This window comes from Puma concolor, chromosome C1 (genome assembly GCF_028749965.1).
Source record: "Puma concolor isolate L17-30 chromosome C1, mPumCon1.1.hap2, whole genome shotgun sequence".
NCBI lineage: Eukaryota > Metazoa > Chordata > Mammalia > Carnivora > Felidae > Puma > Puma concolor.
Window position 1 is genome coordinate 85988096 of NC_141674.1, and position 22703 is coordinate 86010798.

The 22703-nt window shown below is 38.0% G+C and overlaps 1 protein-coding gene across 2 annotated transcripts in view; it reads right to left on the reverse strand.

The window, feature by feature from the left end:
* The window catches only part of DBT (dihydrolipoamide branched chain transacylase E2), a 53112-nt gene extending 31632 nt beyond the window's left edge, over positions 1-21480 (reverse strand). Inside the window, exons 1-3 of one of the 2 annotated variants that reach the window (XM_025934967.2) lie at positions 21334-21480; positions 15836-15959; positions 11734-11809 (exon numbers count right to left, since the gene is read on the reverse strand). In XM_025934967.2, coding sequence (XP_025790752.1) covers positions 11734-11809; positions 15836-15959; positions 21334-21384 — 251 coding nt within the window. In that variant the 5' untranslated portion in view covers positions 21385-21480. Of the gene's footprint in view, positions 1-11733; positions 11810-15835; positions 15960-21333 lie in introns of those variants that run through there. The other variant, XM_086717668.1, reaches the window with a different exon arrangement.
* Between the last annotated feature and the right edge of the window lie 1223 nt (positions 21481-22703).

The window sequence follows — 22703 nt, forward strand, 5'->3', positions numbered from 1 at the left end:
CCAGTTAAGAAACCAGCAGAATACATGAATAGACACTTTTCCAAAGAAGACATCCAGAGGGCTAACAGACACATGAAAAGATTTTCAACATCACTCATCATTAGGGAAATAGAAATCAAAACCACGATAAGATACTACCTCACATCTGTCAGATGGCTAAAATTAACAACACAAGATACAACAGGTGTTGAAGATGCAGAGAAAGGGGAAGCCTCTTGCACTGTTAGTGGGAATGCAAACGGGTGCCGCCACTCTGCAGAACACTATGGATATTCCTCAAGAAACTAAAAATAGAACTATCCTATGATCCAGCAATTGCACTATTAGGTATTTACCCAAAGGATACAAAGATACAGATTTGAAGGGGTACATGCACCCTAAATTTATAGCAGCATTATCAGCAATAGCCAAACTATGGAGAGAGCCCAAATATATACAACTGAATATTAGTCATCAAAAAAGTGAAATCTTGCCATTTGCAACGTCATGGATGGAGCTAGAATGTATTATGCTAAGAGAAATAAGTCAATCAGAGAAAGACAAATATCCTATGATTTCACTCATATTTGTAATTTAAGAAACAGAACAGAAGAACATTTGGGAAGGCAGGGGGTGGAGGGAGAAAAGAAAGGGAGACTCTTACTGATAGAGAACAAACTAAGGGTTGATGGAGGGAGGTGGGTGGGAGATGTGCTAGATGGGTGATGTGTACCAAGAAGGGCACTTGTTGTAATGAGCACTGGGTGTTGTATATAAGTGATGAATCACTGAATTCTACTCCTGAAATCAATATTGCACTGTATGTTAACTAAAATATAAATTAAAAAAATTATTGATGGGCTTATAATGTTTAAATACATAATACATATGACAATAATAGCAAAAGGGAGGGGAGAAGGAAAAATCTATATTGGAGCAATGTTTTTAATGCACTATTTAAACTAAGTTGGTATTAACCCAAATTACATTGTTTAAAAAAATTTTTTTTTAATGTTTATTCATTTTTGAGAGACAGAGACAGAGGAGGAGCACAGAGAGAGGAAGACACAGAATCTGAAGCAGGCTCCAGGCTCTGAGCTGTCAGCACAGAGCCCGACACGGGACTCGAACCCATAAATGGTAAGATCATGACCTGAGCCGAAGTCAGACACTTAACCAACTGCACCACCCAGGCACCCCTACATTGTTTTTTATTAAGCCACAGGGCAACCACTAGGAAAGTAACTAAAAATTATATATAGTAAAAGAAACAAGGAAATTAAAATGGTACAGTAGAAATATCGATTTATCACAAATGAAGGCAGTAATGGAGAAATACATAAAGAAAAAGCACATAAAACATATAGAAAACAAACAGCAAATGGCAGATGTGAATCTTACCTTATCCATAATTACATTATATGTAAGTGGCTTAAACATGCCAATAAAAGGCATAAATTGGAAAAATGGATTTCAAAAAATGATTTCACCATATGCCATCTACAGGAGACACAAATAGGTTGAAAGTAAAAGGACACACAAAAAAATGTCATGCAGGAGGGGAAGATGGTGGTGGAGCAGGAACACCCTAGGCTCACCTTGTCCCACAAATACAATTAGATAACTATTAAATCATCCTAAATACCCCAGAAATCAATCTGAAGACTGACAGAACAAACTCCATAACTTACAGGTAGAGAAGAGGCCACATCGATGAAGGTAGGATGTGTAGAGTCATGGGTTGGGAGAGAAACAGATCAGCCATTGCAGGAAGGAGGGAGCCACAGTGGCAGAGAAGGGTGAGAGACAGATTAGCACACAGGGGAGTGCATGGATAAAACTGATTCCCATAGCAATTGGTTTGGAAAGCGAGATGGGCTGAATTTTGGTAGTTCCTGCAACCAGAGGGGCGTAAAGCCTAGAGCTTTAAAGGTCAGCAGGCTTGGCTCAGACAGAGTCTGAAGGCATTGGGGCTGCTGTTAGAGAGAAGGCAGGGCAAGCAGCCTGCAGAAATACAGCATGGAAACAGTGATCTCAAGAGCACCTGGGTCACAAGGTGGGGAGGTTATTTGGTCATCTCAGAGTATGTTCCAGAGAGGCAGCATTCACATATAGAACCCTCCAGAAACAAAGGAATTGACGGTGCCATCCCCACCTCCACCCAGCAAAAGCACAAGACCACCTGCAGGAGGCAGAGCAGTGCTGACACTCATAACTTAGCTTACTTACAGCAAGTCCCACATCTCCTACTCCACGCTCCAATGGAACCACCCTTCTTTGTCATGCTTGCCTCAGTCCCAGCACAGTGGGACCCACCCCCCAGAAAACTGGCCCAAACCCCTACCACCACTGTGTGTCCCAATTTGGGAGTTTTGCAAAGCCTCAGTTCCAGCAGTGGTGGCAACAGGTGTCATTTCACAAGCAGACCAGAGCACACCTAATTAAAACATACCACAGTCAGGCCAGGGACCAAAGTCTGCCCACAACAGTCAAACAGAGTCTCGGCAGACAATTAGCCTGAAGGATAAAGTGGCCAGAAAAGAACAGCAGAGAACATTCCATACACATTGAAGAAACCCCAGAGGCACTAGGCCCTGTGGAAGAGGGGACACTACATGGCAGGTCACTACAGGACCTCTTCTTCATAAGGCCATTACCCTCAAGAACAGGAGATGTAGCTGACTTTCCTAACACAAAGAAACAGGCACAGAGACTTAAACAACATGTGAAGACAGAGAAATCTGACCCAAAGGAAAGAGCCGGAAAAAAGCCATGGCTAGAGATCTAAGCAAAAGAGATACAAGTAACATGCCTGATGGAGTGTTTCAAGCAATAATCATAAAAATATTCATTGGATTTGAGAAAAGAAATAAAAAGAACCAGTCAGAGCTAAAGAGCAAGATTAGATATACATTTAGTGCAATGTACAGCAGGCTGGAAGAAGCGGGAAAATGAATTAATGATCTAGAAGACACAGTAATGGAAAGTAATCAAGCTGAACAAAGAGTGAAAAAAGAATTATACAAAATGACGACAGACTTAGGGAAATCAATGACTCCATCAAACATAATAACATTCATATTATAGGAGTGCCAGAAGAAGAGAGAAAAGGGGGCAAAAAATTTATTTGGAGAAAATATCTGAAAAATTCTCTAATCTGGGGATGGAAACAGATATCCAGATCCAGAAGGCACAGAGAACCGCCATCAAAATAGACGAAAGCAGATCCATACCAAGACATATTGTAATCAAACTGGCAACAATATAGTGATAAAGAAAATTTAAAAGCAGCAAGACAAAAGATAGTAACATATAAGGGAAAATACATAAGGTTATTAAGGGATTTTCCAGCAGAAAGTTCCAAGCCAGAAGAGAGTGGCATGGTATATTCAAAGTACAGAATGGGTTGGGGCGCCTGGGTGGCGCAGTCGGTTAAGCGTCCGACTTCAGCCAGGTCACGATCTCGCGGTCCGTGAGTTCGAGCCCCGCGTCGGGCTCTGGGCTGATGGCTCAGAGCCTGGAGCCTGTTTCCGATTCTGTGTCTCCCTCTCTCTCTGCCCCTCCCCCGTTCATGCTCTGTCTCTCTCTGTCCCAAAAATAAATAAAAACGTTGAAAAAAAAATTTAAAAAAAAAAAACAAAGTACAGAATGGGAAAAATCTGCAGCCAAGAACACTCTATCCAACAAGCCTATCATTCAGAATAGAAGGAGAGATAAGGAGTTTTTCAAACAAAAACTAAACAAGTTCATGACCACTAAAGCAGCCCTGCAAGAAAAATTAAAGGGTCTCTTTGAATGGAAAGGAGAGACTGAGAGTGACAGTATAAAGGCAGGAAACACAAAAGCAGTAAAAATGAATATTTCTATTAAAAAAATCAGTTAAGGAATTCACAAAATAAAAGGCTGTAAAATATGACACCATATATTTAAAACATGCAGAGGAGAGAAGGATGTGTTCGAATGACCATTAATTTAATATAGACTGCTATACACAGAAAATGTTATATACAAACCTAACGGTAATAACAAATCAAAAACCACTAATAAATATGCAAACGATAAAGAGAAAGAAATCCAAATATATCACTAAAGAAAACCAGCAAACAATGAAAGAAAGACAAGAAAGGTTCAGGGAAAATTTTCAGAAACAACCACAAAACATAATAAAATGATGAAAAACACATATCTATCAATAATTACTTTGAATGTTAAGTGGGCTAAATATGCTAATCAAAAGACACAGGGTGAAAGAACGGATAAAAAAACAAGACTCATCTATATCCTCCTGCCTACAAGAGATTCATTTTAGACCTAAAGACACCTGCAGGTTGAAAGTGGGGATGCGGAAACATCTATCATGCAAATGCATGTCAAGAGAAGGCTGGAGTAGCAATACTTATATCAGACAAAATAGACTTTAAAACAAAGTCTGTAACAAGAGACAAAGAAGGAAATCACATAATAAGAAAGGGAACAATTTAACAAGAAGATAGAACAACTGTAAATATTTATGCACCCAACATGAAAGCACCCAAATACATAAAACAGTTAATAACAAACATAAACTAATCAATAATAATAAAATAATAGTAGGGGACTTTAACATCCCGCTTATATCAATGGACAGATCATCTATACAGAAAATCAATAGGGAAATAATGGCTTTCATTGACACTTTGGACTGCTGTATTTAACAGATATATTCAGAACATTCCATCCTAAAACAGCAGAATACACATTCTTTTCAAGTACACAGAGAACATTCTCCAGAATAGATAACATATTAGTCCACAAAACAAGCCTTGACAAATTCAAGACTGAAGTCATACTATGCATCATTTCTGATCACAATGCTATGAAACTAGAAGTCAACCACAAGAAAAAGTATGGAATGACCACAAATACATGGAGATTAAATAACATGAATGGGTCAAACAGGAAATAAAGGAAGAAATTTACAAAGTACATGGAAATAAATGAAAAGGAAAACACAAGGTCCAAGCCTTTGGGATGCAGCAAAAGCAGTTCCAAGAGGGAAGTTTATAGCAATACAGATCTACATCAAGAAGCAAGAAAAATCTCAAATAAATGATCTAATCTTAGATCGATAGGAGCTAGAAAAAGAACAACAAACAAAACCTAAAACCAGCAGAGGGAAGGAAATGATATATATTAGAGAAAAAAAAAAATGGTATAGAAACAAACAAACAAACAAAAAAATCCACTAGAACAGATCAATGAAACCAGGACCTGATTCTTTAGAAAAACCAATAAAATTGATAAACCTCCAGTCAGACTTTTCAAGAAAAAAAAAGAGAAAGGACTCAAATAAATGAGAGAGGAGAGATAACAACCAACACCACAAAAATACAAACAATTATAAGAGAACATTATAAAAAAAAAATCTGCCAACAAATTGGGGCAACCTGGAAGAAATGGATAAATTCCTAGAAACATATAAACTACCAAAACTGAAATAGGAAGAAATAGAAAACTTCGACAACCAGCAAAGAAATTGGATCAGTAGTGAAAAAACAAAAGTCCAGAACCACATGGCTTCACAGGCAAATTCTGCCAAACACTTAAAGAAGAGTCAATACCTATTCTTCTCAAACTATTCCAAAAAATAGAAAAGGAAGGAAAACTTCTAAACTCCTTCTATGAGGCCAGCATTACCCTGATACCAAAACCAGATAAAGACTCCACTAAAAAAGAGAAGTACAGGCCAATATCCCTGATGAACATATATGCAAAAATGCTCAACAAAATACTAGCAAACCAAATCTAACAATACTTTTTTTTAAAAAATCACTCACACAATCAAGAGGGATTTATTCTTGGGTTGCCAGGGTGGTTCAATATTTACAAATCAATCAACATGATACATCACATCAATAAGAGAAAAGATAAGAACCATATGATCATTTCAATAGACATGGAAAAAGCATGTGACAAAGTACAATATCCATTCATGATAAAAACCCTCAACAAAGCAGATCTAGAGGGAACATACCTCAACATAATAAAGGCCATATATGGAAAAACCCACAGCTAACATAATCCTTAATGAGGAAACACTGAGAGCTTTTCCCTAAGGACAGGAATAAGATAAGGATGTTCACTCTCACCACTTTTATTTAACATAGTACTGGAAGTCCTAGCCAGAGCAATCAGACAAAAAAAAAAAAAGAGAGAGAGAGAGAAATAAAGGGTCTCCCAGTTGGTAAGGAAGAAGTAAAGCTTACACTATTTGCAGATGACATGATAGTATATATAGAAAATCCAAGACTCTACCAAAAAACTGCCAGAATTAAAGAACGAATTCAGTAAAGTTATAGGATACAAAATCAATGTACAGAAATCTGTTCCATTGCTATACATCACTAATGAAGCAGCAAAAAGAGAAATTAGGAAAACAATCTCATTTATAATTGCACCAAAAATAATAAGATATTTAGGAATAAACCTAACCAAAGAGGTGAAAGACCTGTACTCTGAAAACTATAAAACACTGATGAAAGAAACTGAAGATGGTACAAAGAAATGGGAAGACATTCCATGCTCATGGATTAGAAGAATATTATTAAAATGTCTACACAACTCAAAGCAATCTATATATTTAATGCAATCCCTATCAAAATACCAACATCATTTTTCACAGGAGTAGAACAAATAATCCTAAAATTTGTACGGAACCACAAAAGACCCTGAATAGCCAAAACAATCTTGAAAAAGAAAAGCAAAGCTGTAGGGATCAAAATTCCAGACTTCAAGTTATATTACAAAGCTGCAGTAACCAAAACAATATGGCAACCGGCACAAAAATAGACACATAGATCAATAGAACAGATCAGATAATCCAGAAATTAATTCACAATTATGTGGTCAATTAATCTTTCACAAAGCAGGAAAGAATATCCAATGGGAAAAAGACAGTTGCTTCAACAAATGGTATTAGGAGCACTGGACAGGTATATGCAAAAGAAGAAAACTGGACCACTTTCTTACACTATACAGAAAAACAAACTCAAAATGGATTAAAGACCAAAATGTGAGGCCTGAAACCATAAAAATCCTAGAAGAGAACACAGGCAGTTATTTCTTTAACATAGGCCATAGCAACTTCTTTCTAGATATGTCTCCTGAGGCAAGGGAAACAAAAGTAAACTATCGGTACTACATCCAAATAAAAAGCTTTCTGCATAGTGAAGGAAAAAACCAACAAAACTAAAAGACAACATACTGAATGGGAGAGGATATTTGTAAATGACATATGCAATAAAGGGTTAGTATCCAAAATGTATAAAGAACTTATAAAACTCAAAACCTAAAAAACAAATAATTCAATTAAAAAATGGGCAGAAGACGTGAACAGACATTTCTCAAAGACATCCAGATGGCCAACAGACACATGATAAGATGCTCGTCAACACCTACCATCAGGGATACGCAAATCAAAACTACAATGCAATATCACCTCACACCTATCAGGATGGCTAAAATCAACAACACAAGAAAAAACAGGTGCTGGTGAGGATTGGAGAAAAAAGAACCTTTGTGCACTGTTGGTGGGAATGCAAACTGGTGCAGCCAATGAGGAAAACAGTATGGAGTCTCCTCAAAAAGTTAAAAATAGGAATCCCTACTCTCCAGCAATCACACTACTGGGTATTTACCCAAAGGATACAAAAACACTAATTCAAAGGGATACATACACCCCTATGTTTATAGCAGCACTATTTATAACAGTCAAGATATGGAAGCAGCCCAAGTGTCCATTGATTATTGAATAAAGATGCTGTGGTATATACATATAATGGAATATTATTCAGCCATAAAAAAGAATGAAATCTTGCCTTTTACAACAACATGGATGTAGCTAGAAAGTATAATGCTAAGTGAAATAACTCAGTCAGAGAAAGACAAATTCCATATGATTTCGCTCATATGTGGAATTTAAGAAACAAAACAAATAAGCAAAGGGGGGGGGGGAAAAGACAGAGGCACAAGCCAAGAGACGCTTAATTACAGAGAACAGTACGATAGTTACCAGAGATGGGGGTGGGTGGAGGGATCAGTTAAACAGGTGACAGGGATTAAGGAGTGCATTCGTCCTGATGAGCACCAGGTGAGAGATGTAATTTTGAATCACTATTTTGCACACCTGAAACTAAAACTAACATGACACTGCATGTTAACTGGAATTAGAATAAAAATTAAAAAAAAAAGAAAAAAGAAACAGCATATACCCAACACATATCACCATACTTACACCATATACACTTACCACACATATATTACACACACACCACCAGACACCAAACTCACATTACACATGCCCTACCCATATACCACTCATACTACACAAACAACCACACAACACACACAAAAGACACAAACACATGGATCTCACTAACGCACAGCATACATATAACCAACACACAAGAAACACACAACACTCATACAACACACACACCACACATATAATACCATAGACACACATTTCACACATAAATATATTACCTACACACCAGGCATACACACCACACAGTCACACATAAAACATACCCAACGCACACACCACACATATACCACACATAGAGTAGACACAAACACAAATACTGCACTTACAACACTCACACCCTGCATACACCACCACACACAAAAAAACACTTCATACATACCCAACACACACACCATACACATTACACATACTAACACACTCCACACACACAACACTCACAAAATGCATAAACCACATACCAACTCAAGACATATACCACATTATTGTCACATAAAGATCACACATTTAACACACACACATCACAATAACACCACACATTCACAACATACACAAAACACACATACCACACAAACACACACGCTAAAAAAAATCATGGAAACATTAACCAAAAGAGAGCTGGGAATGGCTGTATTAATATCAGACTAAATTAGTTGTATTAATATCAGACTAAATTGACTTTAGGATGATAGCACATATATAATCCAAACTTTTGTTGTGGAAGTTTGTCAAAAGCTTTTTGAAATTGAAGTGTTTTTCTTCTTTATCCATATATTTGCTCCTACAAGTTCTAAGAAAACATAAGGTTTTAGTGCCACTTATATAAACACACCCTTCTATTAAATCATGTTTCCTATATATTCAAATTTCTATTCTCTGTGTGTGGCACAGAATTCTGCTTTTTAGCATTTTACAAACTGCATTAAAATATAGATTTTTTCCCTTGAGTTGAGATTTATAGATTAAAAAAAAATTTTTTTTTTAATGTTTATTTTGAGGAAGAGAGAGACAGAGTGCAAGCAGGGGAGCAGCAGAGAGAGAGGGAGACACAGAATCTGGAGCAGGCTCCAGGCTCTGAGGTGTCAGCATAGAGCCTGACACGGGGCATAGAGCCATGAACCATGAGATCATGACCTGAGCCGAAGTTGGATGCTTAACTGACTGAGCCACCCAGGTGCCCCGAGGTTTATAGATATTAAGCTAGAGAAAAAGCACACAGAATTCAAGACAGCTGTTAATATTTCTTAAAGAACTTGTAGAGGTGCCTGGGTGGCTCAGTTGGTTAAGCATCCAACTTCGGCCCAGGTCATGATCTCATGGTTCATGAGTTAGAGCCCTACATTGGGCTCTGAGCTCACAGTGCAAAGCCAGCCTAGGATTCTCTCTCTCCCCATCTCTCTCTCTGCCCCTTCCCCACTTGTGCGCGTGCTCTCTCTCTCTCTCTCAAAATAAAGGAATAAACTTAAAAAAAAAAGGAATAGTCTGAAAAACTTTAGTCAAATATGTGTTTTTAATTTAATGAACTATTAATTTTCATTAGGAGTGAAATTATCTCCGTTTCCAAAACCCTAAAACCTTATTTCAAGTAAATAACTCTAGAGATTTAATAAGAGGTAGAAATTAAGAAATGTGAAAAAATATCTACAATCTACAAAGACTAGTCTTGGTCTTAGAACATATCAGTAACTTAAATGTACATAACACTTCGCAGATTTTAAAGGCATTTTCTATACATTGCATTATATGATTCTTTCAAGAACCCTTGCCAGATGGCAGAGTAAGTACCATTACTCCCATTTTACACATTAAGAATCAATGGCTCAGCAAAGACAAAGTAAGTCCCAGGCAAGATGGCTAATAAGTTTCAGAGTTGGGCTCTTCTGATTAGAGGTCCTTTGGCATTTCCTAAATCTCACAGTGCCACTAGAGACATAACTGTAAGGCACAATTATGCTCTTCTCCTTTTGTAATTTACAAAGCAATAATAGGGAGAGCTACAGAGAAAGAATGTTCAGGTGGCTGAATCAGATTCTTAAGGGGATCTTCAATAGTATAAGACTATGGGGAGAGACTATCTATTCATCTTAACTGCTACTTCTAGATACCTTTAAAAATCCGTTCCCTACCAAGAAGTGTTTCTTTTTTTCTAAAAAGTGAAAGAAGGTAAAGAGGTAGAAGGAGGACTAAGGCAGTAGAGGATTTTTACTTCTGTTTCAAGCCTTTTTCTGAAAAATCTTTAGCCTTTTCAAAAATTATTAAAAAAAAATTTTTTTTAATGTTTATTTTTTGAGAAAGAGTGTGAGTGCAGAGGGGCAGAGAGAGAGGGAGACACAGTATCTAAAGCAGGCTCCAGGCTCCAAGCTGTCAGCACAGAGCCCAATGTGGGGCTTGAACTCACAAACTGCGAGATCATGACCTGATCTGAAGGTGAATGCTTAACGGATTAAGCCACCCAGATGCCCCCCAAAACTACTTTTTGATTAATACTTTTTGGTATTAAATTTGAATCTATTCTAAAAATATAGGCAAACTGTCAGAGAATGGTGAATCAAATGTACTTTGCATTCTTACTGAGGTCATTTCCAGTACAGTAAGGAGAGCTTAGCTTATATTATGATTTTAAAATAGTCTGCAAATTAATAATAAGTTCATACACAAACGCCATTCAAAACACCTGGTCATATCAAGTTAATATCTGTTAGAGGTTAATTTCTCTTTTTTAGCTGATGGGGCGCCTGGGTTGCTCAGTTAAGCGTCTGACTTTGGCTCAGGTTATGATCTCACTGTCCCTGGGTTCAAGCCCCGCATCAGGCTCTGTGATGACATCTCAGAGCCTGGAGCTTGCTCTGGATTCTGTGTCTCCCTCTCTCTCTGTCCCTCCCCTGCTCACATAAATAAACATTAAAAACATTAAAAAAAAATTTTTTTTTTTAATTCTCTTTTTTAGCTTAAGTGATGAGTGGGCAGTGAAAAAGTTTTTTAAAAGAAGAAAAAATAGGGGCATCTGGGTGGCTCAGTCAGTTAAGCGTCCAACTTTGGCCCAGGTCATGATCTCACAGTTCGTGAGTTTGAGCCCCACATCAGGCTCTGTGCTGACAGCTTGGAGCCTGGAGCCTGCTTCGGATTCTGTGTCTCCCTCTCTCTCTGCCCCTCCCCAGCTCATGCTCGCACTCTGTCTCTGTCAAAAATAAATAAACTTCAAAAAAAAAAAAAAAAAGAAAGAAAAAATAAAGAAAAAAAAGAAAAAAGAATTCTTAATAAATTACATCAAATAAAATATCCTGATGTATGATGAATTGTGTTAACAACATATTAGCAATACAAACTACCTTACTGCTTTAAAAAAGAAAAAAAAATCGTTAAGAAAGAAGTTTCTCAACTTAAACAACTCCCACTTATTTTGGCACACATTATTTTTACATTGACTGAAAATTTTTTTCAGAATAACTTACCATTCTTTAATAGTTACTTCTCTAATCCCTTCTCCAATGTCTGAGAGTTTGAATTGAACAACTTGTCCCTGCAGAGCTTCAAAGAAAAATGAAAAATGATCTCATTAAATATGTAATATACTTCTAATAGATGCTTTTAAAGCTAAAATTAGAAAATATTCTCAAGCAGAAGCAGAAACCATTGCATTTCACAGATAAAAAAGTGTTGCATAATTTTTAAAAGCGTAATTGTCATTCATAACCATCAAAGATTTAAATAAATTATTCAGTATCACAGACCTACTGATATTGTCACAGCACTTACATTTTCCAACTTCCAAAATAATGTTCCTTTACAAGGGTATAGAAGGCCCAACTAGCTGGATAGCCTTGTTTTCTGTTATTAAACTGTAATAATCACTAGTGTCCCACTCTTAGATCTCTTCTGACTTCATATAACTATTCTCATTTTTAGTGGCTAATGATCAGGCATACACATCTAGAAAACCTGATGAAAAATTTCTCTGTCCACCATGTTCTGCCAACTTATCATTAAATTTCAGTCCTCTTTCCATTTTTCACCCCTTTTTGAATTTCTACCCCTCACTTGTGTAACAATTAGATACAAATGATACTTTATGGTAATTATTCCCAAGAGAAAGTATTTCTGGTCAACAACCTATGTTCCTCTCACTTTTCCACGGTAACACGTGACTCTGAATGGATTCCAGAGTGCTCCTCTAGGGGGCACCTGGGGGGCTCAGTCAGTTAAGCCTCTGGCTCTGGCTCTGGCTCAGGTCATGATCTCATAGGTCATGAGTTGGAGCCCTGTGTCAAGCTCTGTGCTGACAGCTCAGAGCCTGGAGCCTGCTTCAGATTCTGTCTCTGTCGCTCTTTGCCCCTCCCCACTCGCACTCTGTCTCTCTCTCTCTCTCAAATATAAGTAAACATTAAAAAATCTTTTTTAAGAAGTGCTCCTCTATCTTCAGACTGCTGTTAATTAAAATTGCTTATAAAACACACAACAAGCTGATTAAGGTAGTAAAACTTTCTTCAATAAATATGAGGAGTCAGTTAATGGTTAAGAAATACAAATACATTTCTGATATAGAGGTATTAGGTACCTCTTGTTTCCTCTCTATCTAGTAAGTTGGGTCCTCTCACAGCCTGCTGCTCGTAGTATAAACTGGAACCTCTCTGAAAAAATAGTTTGGTGTTAAGTATCAAAAGCTTAAAGAAAAAAAAAAAAAAGAGGGGGCGCCTGGATGGCTCAGTTGGTTAAGTGTCCAACTTGGGCTCAGGTCATGATCTCATGGTTCACAAGTTCAAGCCCTGCATTGGTCTCTGTGCTGACAGCTCAGAGCTTGGAGCCTGCTTCAGATTCTGTGTCTCCCTCCCTCTCTGCCCCTCCTCCCCCACCCACCCCCCATCTCTCAAAAATAAATAAATATCAAAAAAAGGAAAGTCCTTCTCTTTGACTCAATAAGCAATTCTGCTTTTAAGACTTTTTCCCCCATGAGGAAACAATTAAGATAGGTACAAAAAGATTTATGCTCAATAATAGCTTTCATAGAGTTAAAATGAAGACTTGGAATATCAATCTAAGTCACCAAAAAATGACAAGTAAATATACTATGGTACTTCTATACAAAACAATATTATGCAAGGAACAACATGAGCAAGAAGAACATGGAAATATAGTGCACAGTATGGTTAGGGAATAACACACAGCTCCATATAGCTGAAGATAGTATATGTGGCAAGAAGTCAGTCCAGATTTAAAAGACTTTCTTCGTGGTGCCTGGATGGCTCATTTAGTTAAGCATCTGACTCGTTATTTCAGCTCAGGTCATGATCTCACGGTTTGTGAGATCTCTCTTTCTCCTCTGCCCCTCCCCTGCTCACACATGCACTGTCTCTCTCAAAATAAATAAATAAACTTAAAGAAAAAAAAAAAGACTTTCTTTGCCATGCCAAGGTGAGGTGTCTGGAATTTATCCTAAAGGTAATCAGGAGCCAGATGTAAGTAAAATATGGTCATAAATTTTTTGCAGCTGCTCCCATAAGACATAAAGTCTGATTCACCACAACTTAAATCTATGCTGGCCTGTCACTTGCTTGGACAATAGAATATAGCAGAAATGAAGTTGTACAAATTCTGGAGCCTAGACCTCAAAGGACCTCGCAGCATCTTCTACCTTCTCCCTCTTGGAATACTGCCTTGAGATCCCTGAGTAAGGAAGCCTTCTAGTCTACTGGAGGATGAAAGGCTATATGGAGAAGAAATGACAGGCCCCACCTGAAAACCAGCACCACTGTCAGACATGTATATGAGACCATCTTAGACCTTCCAGCCCAGATGATTCTCCAGCTGAAGACAGCCATATTAGTGAGTTCAGTGAAACCAGCAGAGGAAGCACCCAGGTAACCCTGAGAATACTGAGAAATCATAACTCACTGTTGCTTTAAGCCACGAAGTTGTAGACAGGGTTATTATTCAGGCATAATAAATCAATAGGGCATACCATCTGCAATTTCAGATCTGTAACCTGAGATCTGTAATTCTGGAAACAAATCTCTCTGGCAGGAATGTGGTGGATGGGGTTGGGGAAGGAGTGACAGACAAAGCAGTTAGGAGGCTACTACAGGTAAGAAACTGAAGTATGGAACTTAATATATTTATATATTTTCAAAGCTGTCTAAAAAAGAGAAGACAAATTTAAAAATCATGTAAGATGTAAAATTAATAGATTTACGTAACCAATTTGATATGAAACAGGAATCAGGAAGACTTCAGGTTTCTAGCTTGAATATTCATTTAGTGAGGGGATATAGGAAAAGAATATATATCCAGAGCACCAAAACAGTGCCTTGGCAGATAGTAGGTGATCAATAAATATCTGTGTTAAATGGATTTATTCTCACAACAATACAATGACTTAGATACTATGATTAATCCCATATTACAAATGATGAAATAGAAAGAAATTAAGTAACTTGCTTAAAGTTACACAGCTAGTAGGAGTTTCCACTTGAATGGCTTCTATCTTCTCTGAGAAGACAAAAGATCAACTTTTAAAATAAAAATCTGAGCCTGGATGGCTCAGTTCGTTGAGCGTCTGACTCTTGATTTCGGCTTAGGTCGTGACCTCAGGGTTGTGAGATCAAGCCCCTTGTTGGGCTCCATACTGGGTGTGAAGCCTGCTTAAGATTCTCTCTCTGTCTCTGTCTCTGTCTCTGTCTCTCTCTCTTTCTCTCTCTCTCTCTCTCTCTCCCCCTTCCCCCCGCCTACGCCTCTCCCACACACATGTGTGTGCATGCACATGCTCTCTCTCAAAATAAGAAAAATAAAAATAAAATAAATAAATAAATATTTTTAAAAAGCGGTGAAGATAGGGTTTATATATCTTTGGATGTTGTGAAAGATGATCTGTAAAAGGCATGGAAAGACTGACTGATCTCAGGGGCTGGATCTGCCTGGAATTTCCCCAGTTTTCACTGCTAGCACAGACTAAGGCACCAAGTATATGTCAAAAGCTTAATGATATAACAAAAGTCTAGGGTTATCAAAGTTCTAAACAGAACATCAGGAAAAAAAAGTTTTAACGTACTTGCCAAATCTAATACCTAAAGCCTCAAATTCTTTACAGAGGGTAGAAAAAGGGGACAAAGGTAATTAAATGGTAAAAGTCAGGGATCTTTCTACTCAGAAGCACCTTGGGCTGGTTTTATCACACAATCTTAACACAACAGACTGAGGTAAGTGTTCCATCCAACCAAAAATATACTGACAATACAAGGATACAATCTGTTAAGTCAACAATTTACCTGGCTATTGCACTTAGCTGAGTCAGATGACAAAGAACAGGTGGCCCAAGACAATCCATTCCCCACATTTGAAGACACAAGCATTAAGGGAAAGATGTGAAAGGGGTGAGGGGGCACAAAAAAAAAAAAAAAAGAAAAGAAGAAAAGGACAGATTCGGGGAGAGCAAGGAAGCTCAGGCTAGACAGAAAAGGTTAACTTTTTTTTTACTTTGGTAAGTCTTCAATTACTTTTTAAAAAGTTCTGGGTAAGATACAAAACCTTATTTCATATGGGCTATTTTGAGATCATACTTACCAGCAGTTGTTTTCAGCAACTGATGTGGATGACTATACTTGAATGAAGGATAACCAAAGAAACACACATATTTTGGCTTCAAAACATGAACATTACTACAGGTTTGAAAGTAGCGAACACAAATCTAAAGATGAGAAAACAAAAAAGTAAAAGCTTTTATGAATGTTCTCGATGGCTTTTCTCTGTAAGTATATATTCAGTTTCAAGTTTATTCTAAAGGTAGAACAGTCATTATCAAAATACAAACAATATGAAAGTATCTAGGCCAAAATCTGAACTGGCTAAAACCTGGTGTCAGGGACAGTCAAGTTTATTAAGATAGGTTATTTTTTAAGTACTGTATGTCTGTTCGGGAAATCAAAGGAATTTAAACCCCAGAACCCAAAGAACATTTTGTTGTTCTTTTATTTAGTAAAATTATATCCCTGGAGTCAGATTTATTTATGTGCTTATGATCCTTGCCTAAAATTTCTTATAAAAGTAAAGAAATTTTAACATATTCTGTACAAACACATTGTAAGTACAGTTGAGTCAGTAAAGACTTCCTAAAATAAAACTTAAAGAATTCAAAACTGACTTTTAGTATCTAAAGACACTGAAAAACATATGTAGTGATGTATGCAAAGGTTTTCTTACTGGAATTTATGGATGACTCTTTAGATGCAACTATTTTATAGACTATCCTAGAATAATACATGACAATATATAATAGAAATAAGTGTGCCTGAATCTATTTGACTTGATATCTTAAAACCTAGGTGTTTGAAATGTAGACTATTTTATTTTGAAAGTTAATATTTCAATGTTATTAATACCTGGTTAACTATATCACACTTTTAAATGTAATGTATAGAAATTTTTAACCTCCTTAATGTATCTGAGAATATTGTCATGTATTTTAAATTTTTTTATTAATGTAGGAGAGAGTTACTTTTACTTAAAAAAATTACTTTATTATCATGTACTTTATATTTTAGTGATTAGCTCTTAAAATTTTTAAATTTGGGGGCGCCTGGGTGGCGCAGTCGGTTAAGCGTCCGACTTCAGCCAGGTCACGATCTCGCGGTCCGTGAGTTCGAGCCCCGCGTCGGGCTCTGGGCTGATGGCTCAGAGCCTGGAGCCTGTTTCCGATTCTGTGTCTCCCTCTCTCTCTCTGCCCCTCCCCTGTTCATGCTCTGTCTCTCTCTGTCCCAAAAATAAATAAACGTTGAAAAAAATAAATAAATAAATTTAAAATTTTTAAATTTGTAATACATATACGTTATGTATTGTAGCCATATTATAATATGTATTTATAAATAAGAATTTTGTTCTTTTTCTGACAGCAAATAATATAAAAACAAATATTTGGTTTACTAATAGGAATAATATATTTAAATTATTATGTGATATTTCACCTTAATTTCCAAGATGCTACTCATTTCTGAAGGCAAAGAAAAACTAAAGATCCCCTTCCTAAAACACAAATAATCTTAAATCATGCATCTTAGTTTTACTTTAAGAGCTAATCCAAAAGCAACTAATCTTTATAATATCTATATTTTATTCTTATTAAAATTAACGTTGAATTAACATTCAAACCTAACTGAAATTGATAGCTTAAAACAGCAGATAGTGAAAGAATGCTCTTTTCCAAACCCCCATTTTCTATGTTCATACTTTCTACTTCAACTCCCATAACCGTGGCTCTTGGTCAACAACAAAATCAAAATTAAATAAATTTAATTTTGGGCGAGTAAATGGATGTTTTGAATTATACAGGTTCACCTTGATTTTAAAAAAATAGTTCTTTTAAAAATAACCTTTGAAAGAAAATTAGACTATTAGAAGGTCCTACCTTCAACAACACAAGTTTTATTGAAGAACTACTAATCAGGCAAAGGAGGGACAAACTACCAAACGTTTACTGAATGCCTACTATGTGCTGGGTACTTTACAGGTCTTTAAATGCATCACCTTCCTTTTACCTCATAGTTATCTTCTGGAATAGGCACATTAGCCCTCTTTAACACATGAGAAACGAATGATCAGAGAGGTAAAGTGATTTGTCCAAGGTCCTATAGCAAACAAATGGCAAAATTCAGCTCTGAAACCAAGTAAATTTGATTCCAAAGCCGAGGCTCTTTCTATCACACACTGTAACACACTGTTACACGTGGGAGAAATAACCTCTGCTTTGAACTTATAACTTAGCTGAAACAACACACACACACACACTTGCATGGGCATGTATGCTCTTGTTTTTTGTAGTAAGTATTGGCAGCAGGTGTTAGAAGAGTTTAAGAATAGAGTCTTTTGTGTTTTGTTTTGATTTTTCAAGTTGGTTTGACCTAGGAAGGCTTCTTGGAGGAAGAGTTGAAGTGGACCTTGCATCATAAGTATTAATAAATAAAGAGCAGAAATGCACTTTAAGGCAGAGGAAACAGCATAAAGAAAGGAACTGACGCAGGAACTTGTCTCCCGGGGCAGAGTGGCTTGACCAAATTTATAAAAGGGAGCAGCGTAAGTGGCTCAAGGACCAAATTACTGATGACTGTAAATGTCAGGATAAGGAGTTTGAACTCATACACTATAGGTTATTGAAGAAAAAGAACTAAGAAATTAATCTAGTTGCAGCTTATTGATTAGATTATAACAGGTAAAGCCAGGTAAGAGAGGAAAAAGAAAGTAGAATAGTATTTGAGGCATGAAAGAACAGGCTCCTGAAGTGATTTACAGTGGAAAAAGAGAAAGCAACAGGCATTATGCGATAAGTAGCAACTACATGGATTAAGAGAAGGCTAAAAAACATTAGTGAGGCTGCTGAATGGAAAGAAAAAAGCAATAGGAGGGAGAAAGAGAAAAAATAGTTTTTCAAGCTGAAAAAGACATTTTTCCTGGAAACAAAATATAAAAAAAAATAGGAGATGAAACAAAGGTTTAGCAGATTCAAGTAAGGAAATAAATAATAGTTGTTTATTGAGCAGTTGTTGAGCACTCCCAAAAACAGGGATTGTGCTGGGCTTGGGAATTCAAAGCTAATTGGCTACAGAATATAGTCCCTGAATTCAAGTTGCTTCATTACAGGAAGACAGATAAAATAGAAAAATTCAGGGTTAATTCAGTATTGGTTAATCAAGAGTCAAATGCATGATGCATAGGTAGATTAGAGAACAAAATAGATGTTAATTCCTTCTCTTATGGAAAGTACAGTCCACACCTTCACAGATAAAGACAAGGACATAGGTGATTATGACATAGTGTTATAATAGGAGAAATAGAGTATTAAAGGAACACAAAGGAGGGAGAAAGTAAAGATCTAAGGGATGAGTAGGAGTAATCCAGGTGATGAGGTGTGTTAGCAGATGAGGCCATAGGGAAGGAAGGCAAGAGTCTTTAAAGCAGAGGAAACACACGTGAAAAGATCTGGAGTCTGGAGTCGAGAGAGGGCAGTGTGCTCAATTGACTTAAGTTCAATATAGTTCCAGTGTAGTTTAGTATGGGGTAAGGGTGAGGGAAGTGTCAGAGTGGGGGTTGGGATGGGTAAGTTTCAGCAAAAATGAAGCCAGAGAGATTTGGAAAGGTCCAGATCATAAATTGCCTCACAGTCTTTTAAATTTTGGACATTTTGCTTAGGGCAGTTTCAAGTGAGGAAATGACATTCTCAAATTTGTGTCTTACTTTTTAAGATCATCCTGGCTACACTATGGAGAATGGGTTGGAGAGCCACCAGATTGGAGGCAGAAAGTCCAATTAGTCCTTATCCTAGACGGACCAGGATAGCAGCAGTTGGGGGCAAGGCAGAGAATTACAACTAAATTTGGGAGATTTACAGGCTAGAATCAAAAGAGAAACAGGTCTGAGAGTTTAGTTCTGGAACCTAGAATCCGATGTGCCATTGAGGCATTACGGCAGAACTGTGATGCGGCTAAATGCTAGCTCCTTCAAGACTCCGGGTGTTAGCAGTGTGGCCATGTAACATAGTCCTGATCAATGAGTCTGAATGGTACCACCCCTTCCTCCTTCCTGCCCTGAGTACGAAGTTGTAGAAGCTCTCTTGTAACCATGAAAAAGGGCAAACTTGCTGAAATGACAACCTTGATAAATATGAGCCACTTAACCAATACCAGCTTCCATCTAACTTCGGGATGCATAGATACTTAATTTCCCATTTATTGGCTAGGTTTTTATTACTTGCAGCTGAAAAATACTTAATATGTAGGCAATTGGAGATTTTCAGGACGGTAGAATATATATGGGTCTGGAGTAGAGCTGGCTTGAAGACTGGGGAACTTTAGGAATCATCAGCACATACATGGCAACTAAATTCAAATAAGTGGCTGAAATAGTCCAGGAAGTGCCAAAAGTGCTGAGGGCCAAAGTCAGAGCCTTTAGAAACACCAATACATATTTAAAAGTTTGGGCAGGAAAACAGGAGATTGGGATGAAGTGGAAAACATATAGAAGAAAAATATTGGGAAGCTGGTGTTACAGAAGCCAAACAAGGAGAACTCTCAAAAGAGAGGCCAATACCTAGCAAGGTACAAATTTCAAGTTACACGGTATCCTCTGAGAACTCCTTTCAGACCCCCATCCCCCCTCCTATGTGTTCCTGTAACTCTATAATGTCCCATCATAGCACTTCTCAAGCTGTTATAATTGCTTGTTTGTCTGTCTCTCTCTCTTTCCTCTGTCTTCCACCACAAGGCTGTAATTAATCTGGGACCACAGGGGTCCTATTCATATTTGCATCCCTAGTGGCTGCACAGTACCTGGTACACAGCAGGCTCTTGACAAATTTTGTAAAATCGGGGTTTGATCACTGTAAGACCTTAGGGAAGAGGAGTCCCAGAAAGAAAAACCCTACGCAGATAGGATAAAACACTATGATTACTAGGATGTTAGGTGTTTGGTGCTAAAGGGTTGTTGAAAGGGAGGAACTTCAGGGAAGATGGTGGTGGGTCGTAACTCTGGTGATAAAAAGGTTGGAAAGATACGTGGCGCAGACACAACAGAGAAATACAGGTCCACAAAATAAAGCTTAAGCCTCTGCTCCTCGGAGGCAAGGGCCCATGGTGTTATGCTTTGCTTCATGGGTCTCTTCCTCTAGACTATAAATTCTCTAAGGCAGGGGTCGTGTTGTCAGTGTTTGGCAGAGTGGGTGTCCAATAAATGCTTAATGATATATATCTGCATATCCCCAGCGCCTATCACAATGCCCAGCACCTAGACAGTGCTCAATAAAAGGCTAACGGGCGAAAGGTTAGATGAGCCTGGGTGTAGACAAAGCTGGAACGCGACCGAGTGGCGAAAGAAGCATGGCCAGGTAAGGCTGGGAGTGGGTCTCCAGACCGGTCTGCTCACCACCTTCTCTGCCCTTCATTTAGCATACATCCTTTTACCTCTCCGTCACGCGTGCCCTTTCCGCGTGGCACTCGGAGGACAAAGTAACATACCTCCCCGGGAATACTCCCGACACATTATCCCTTCCTGAACTCAACTCAAACCAAACCGCTTACCAGCCGCCCAGCATTCCGGCTCCAGATTCCCAGCACTCGCACTGCGGCCATCTTACCCGGAAATGACAAGTGCACCGCGGTTGTTAGACTTGTCTCGGAGGTTGTTAGACATGTCGACCTATCCGGAGCCGGGAAACGCACCTCCCCCTGAGCGGCCAATGGCGAGGGAAGGAACGAGCCTCCCACCGGACAGCCAACCAGGGGGCGGGGCGGGGCCTGAGATAAACACTAGGGGGTGGAGAGTCCCGCGTGGAGGTAAAAGAGCATGCTGGAGGGGAAAGAAGTGGGGAGGAGTCAGCCCAAAGTTAATTTCAGGGACAAAGTTGGGCAAGGCATTGCTGTGCTTACCAACGATCATCTTTTGAGTCCATAAAGTGGAAATAGAATGTTAAGGGAACACAAAGGAAGGGCACTTGTCTGGAGAGAGTTATGGTGGAGGGATGAATTAGAAAATATCTGCTTTCAGCTTGTATTATAACCGCCTTGATTACAGAAAATGGGACATTTCTATACTCGGTGGCAAGGCTCTGTGCCACTAATTGAGTCACAAATCTATGCTGGAATACTATCTAGTGATTGATACTTCTTACTCCCACTGAGTGTTCTTGATTAATGAAATTGCTTTTTCAATATCCCTCCCCCCCCCCCCCCCAGAAGTTAAAGTTTACCCTACTGTCTAAAATAAAGATACCAACACTATCTTTTCTCCTTAGAGAATGTTGTCAGATGCAGCTGCCCGGCGTACGCAATATATCACAGACCTACAACCTTTATCTACTTGCCTCTTGGAGAAATGTTGAGGTCAAGTTGATAGGGGGTAGATCAGAGTATTGACGGTCAATCTTTATCAGAGCAATTAAGACTCCAATTTCTAGAAATGTTCAGGATGACATTTGTCTGGTTCTTGCTTTTTACATGGGAATTAAAATCTGTACAGATGTCTAAAGAACTAAAGAGAAAAAAATGGGAACAAAGACAACATTGTAAGTCCTCAACATTGAAGGTTAGTTCACAGTTATTTCACAAATTTACTGTCTAATATTACCCAAACTCACACTTTTTTTTTTGCTTTATTTGCTTTTCAGTATATTTCACATACACACTATTGTAAGCAATAATCCAAATCATTACTTTTATAACAAATCTGGGACGGTTAAAAGAACTTCAATTTTTTAACTGCCCTATCAACAAAACATTTTATAAGTATTATTAATACATTTGATAATCCCACATGCATGTGTGTTTTTTAACTTTTTTATTTTAGACAGAGCACATGTGAGTGGAAGAGGGGGAGTGGGGCTGAGGGAGAGAGGGAAAGGGGGGCAGAGAATCTCAAGCAGGCCATACTCAGTGCTGAACCCCACGTGGGC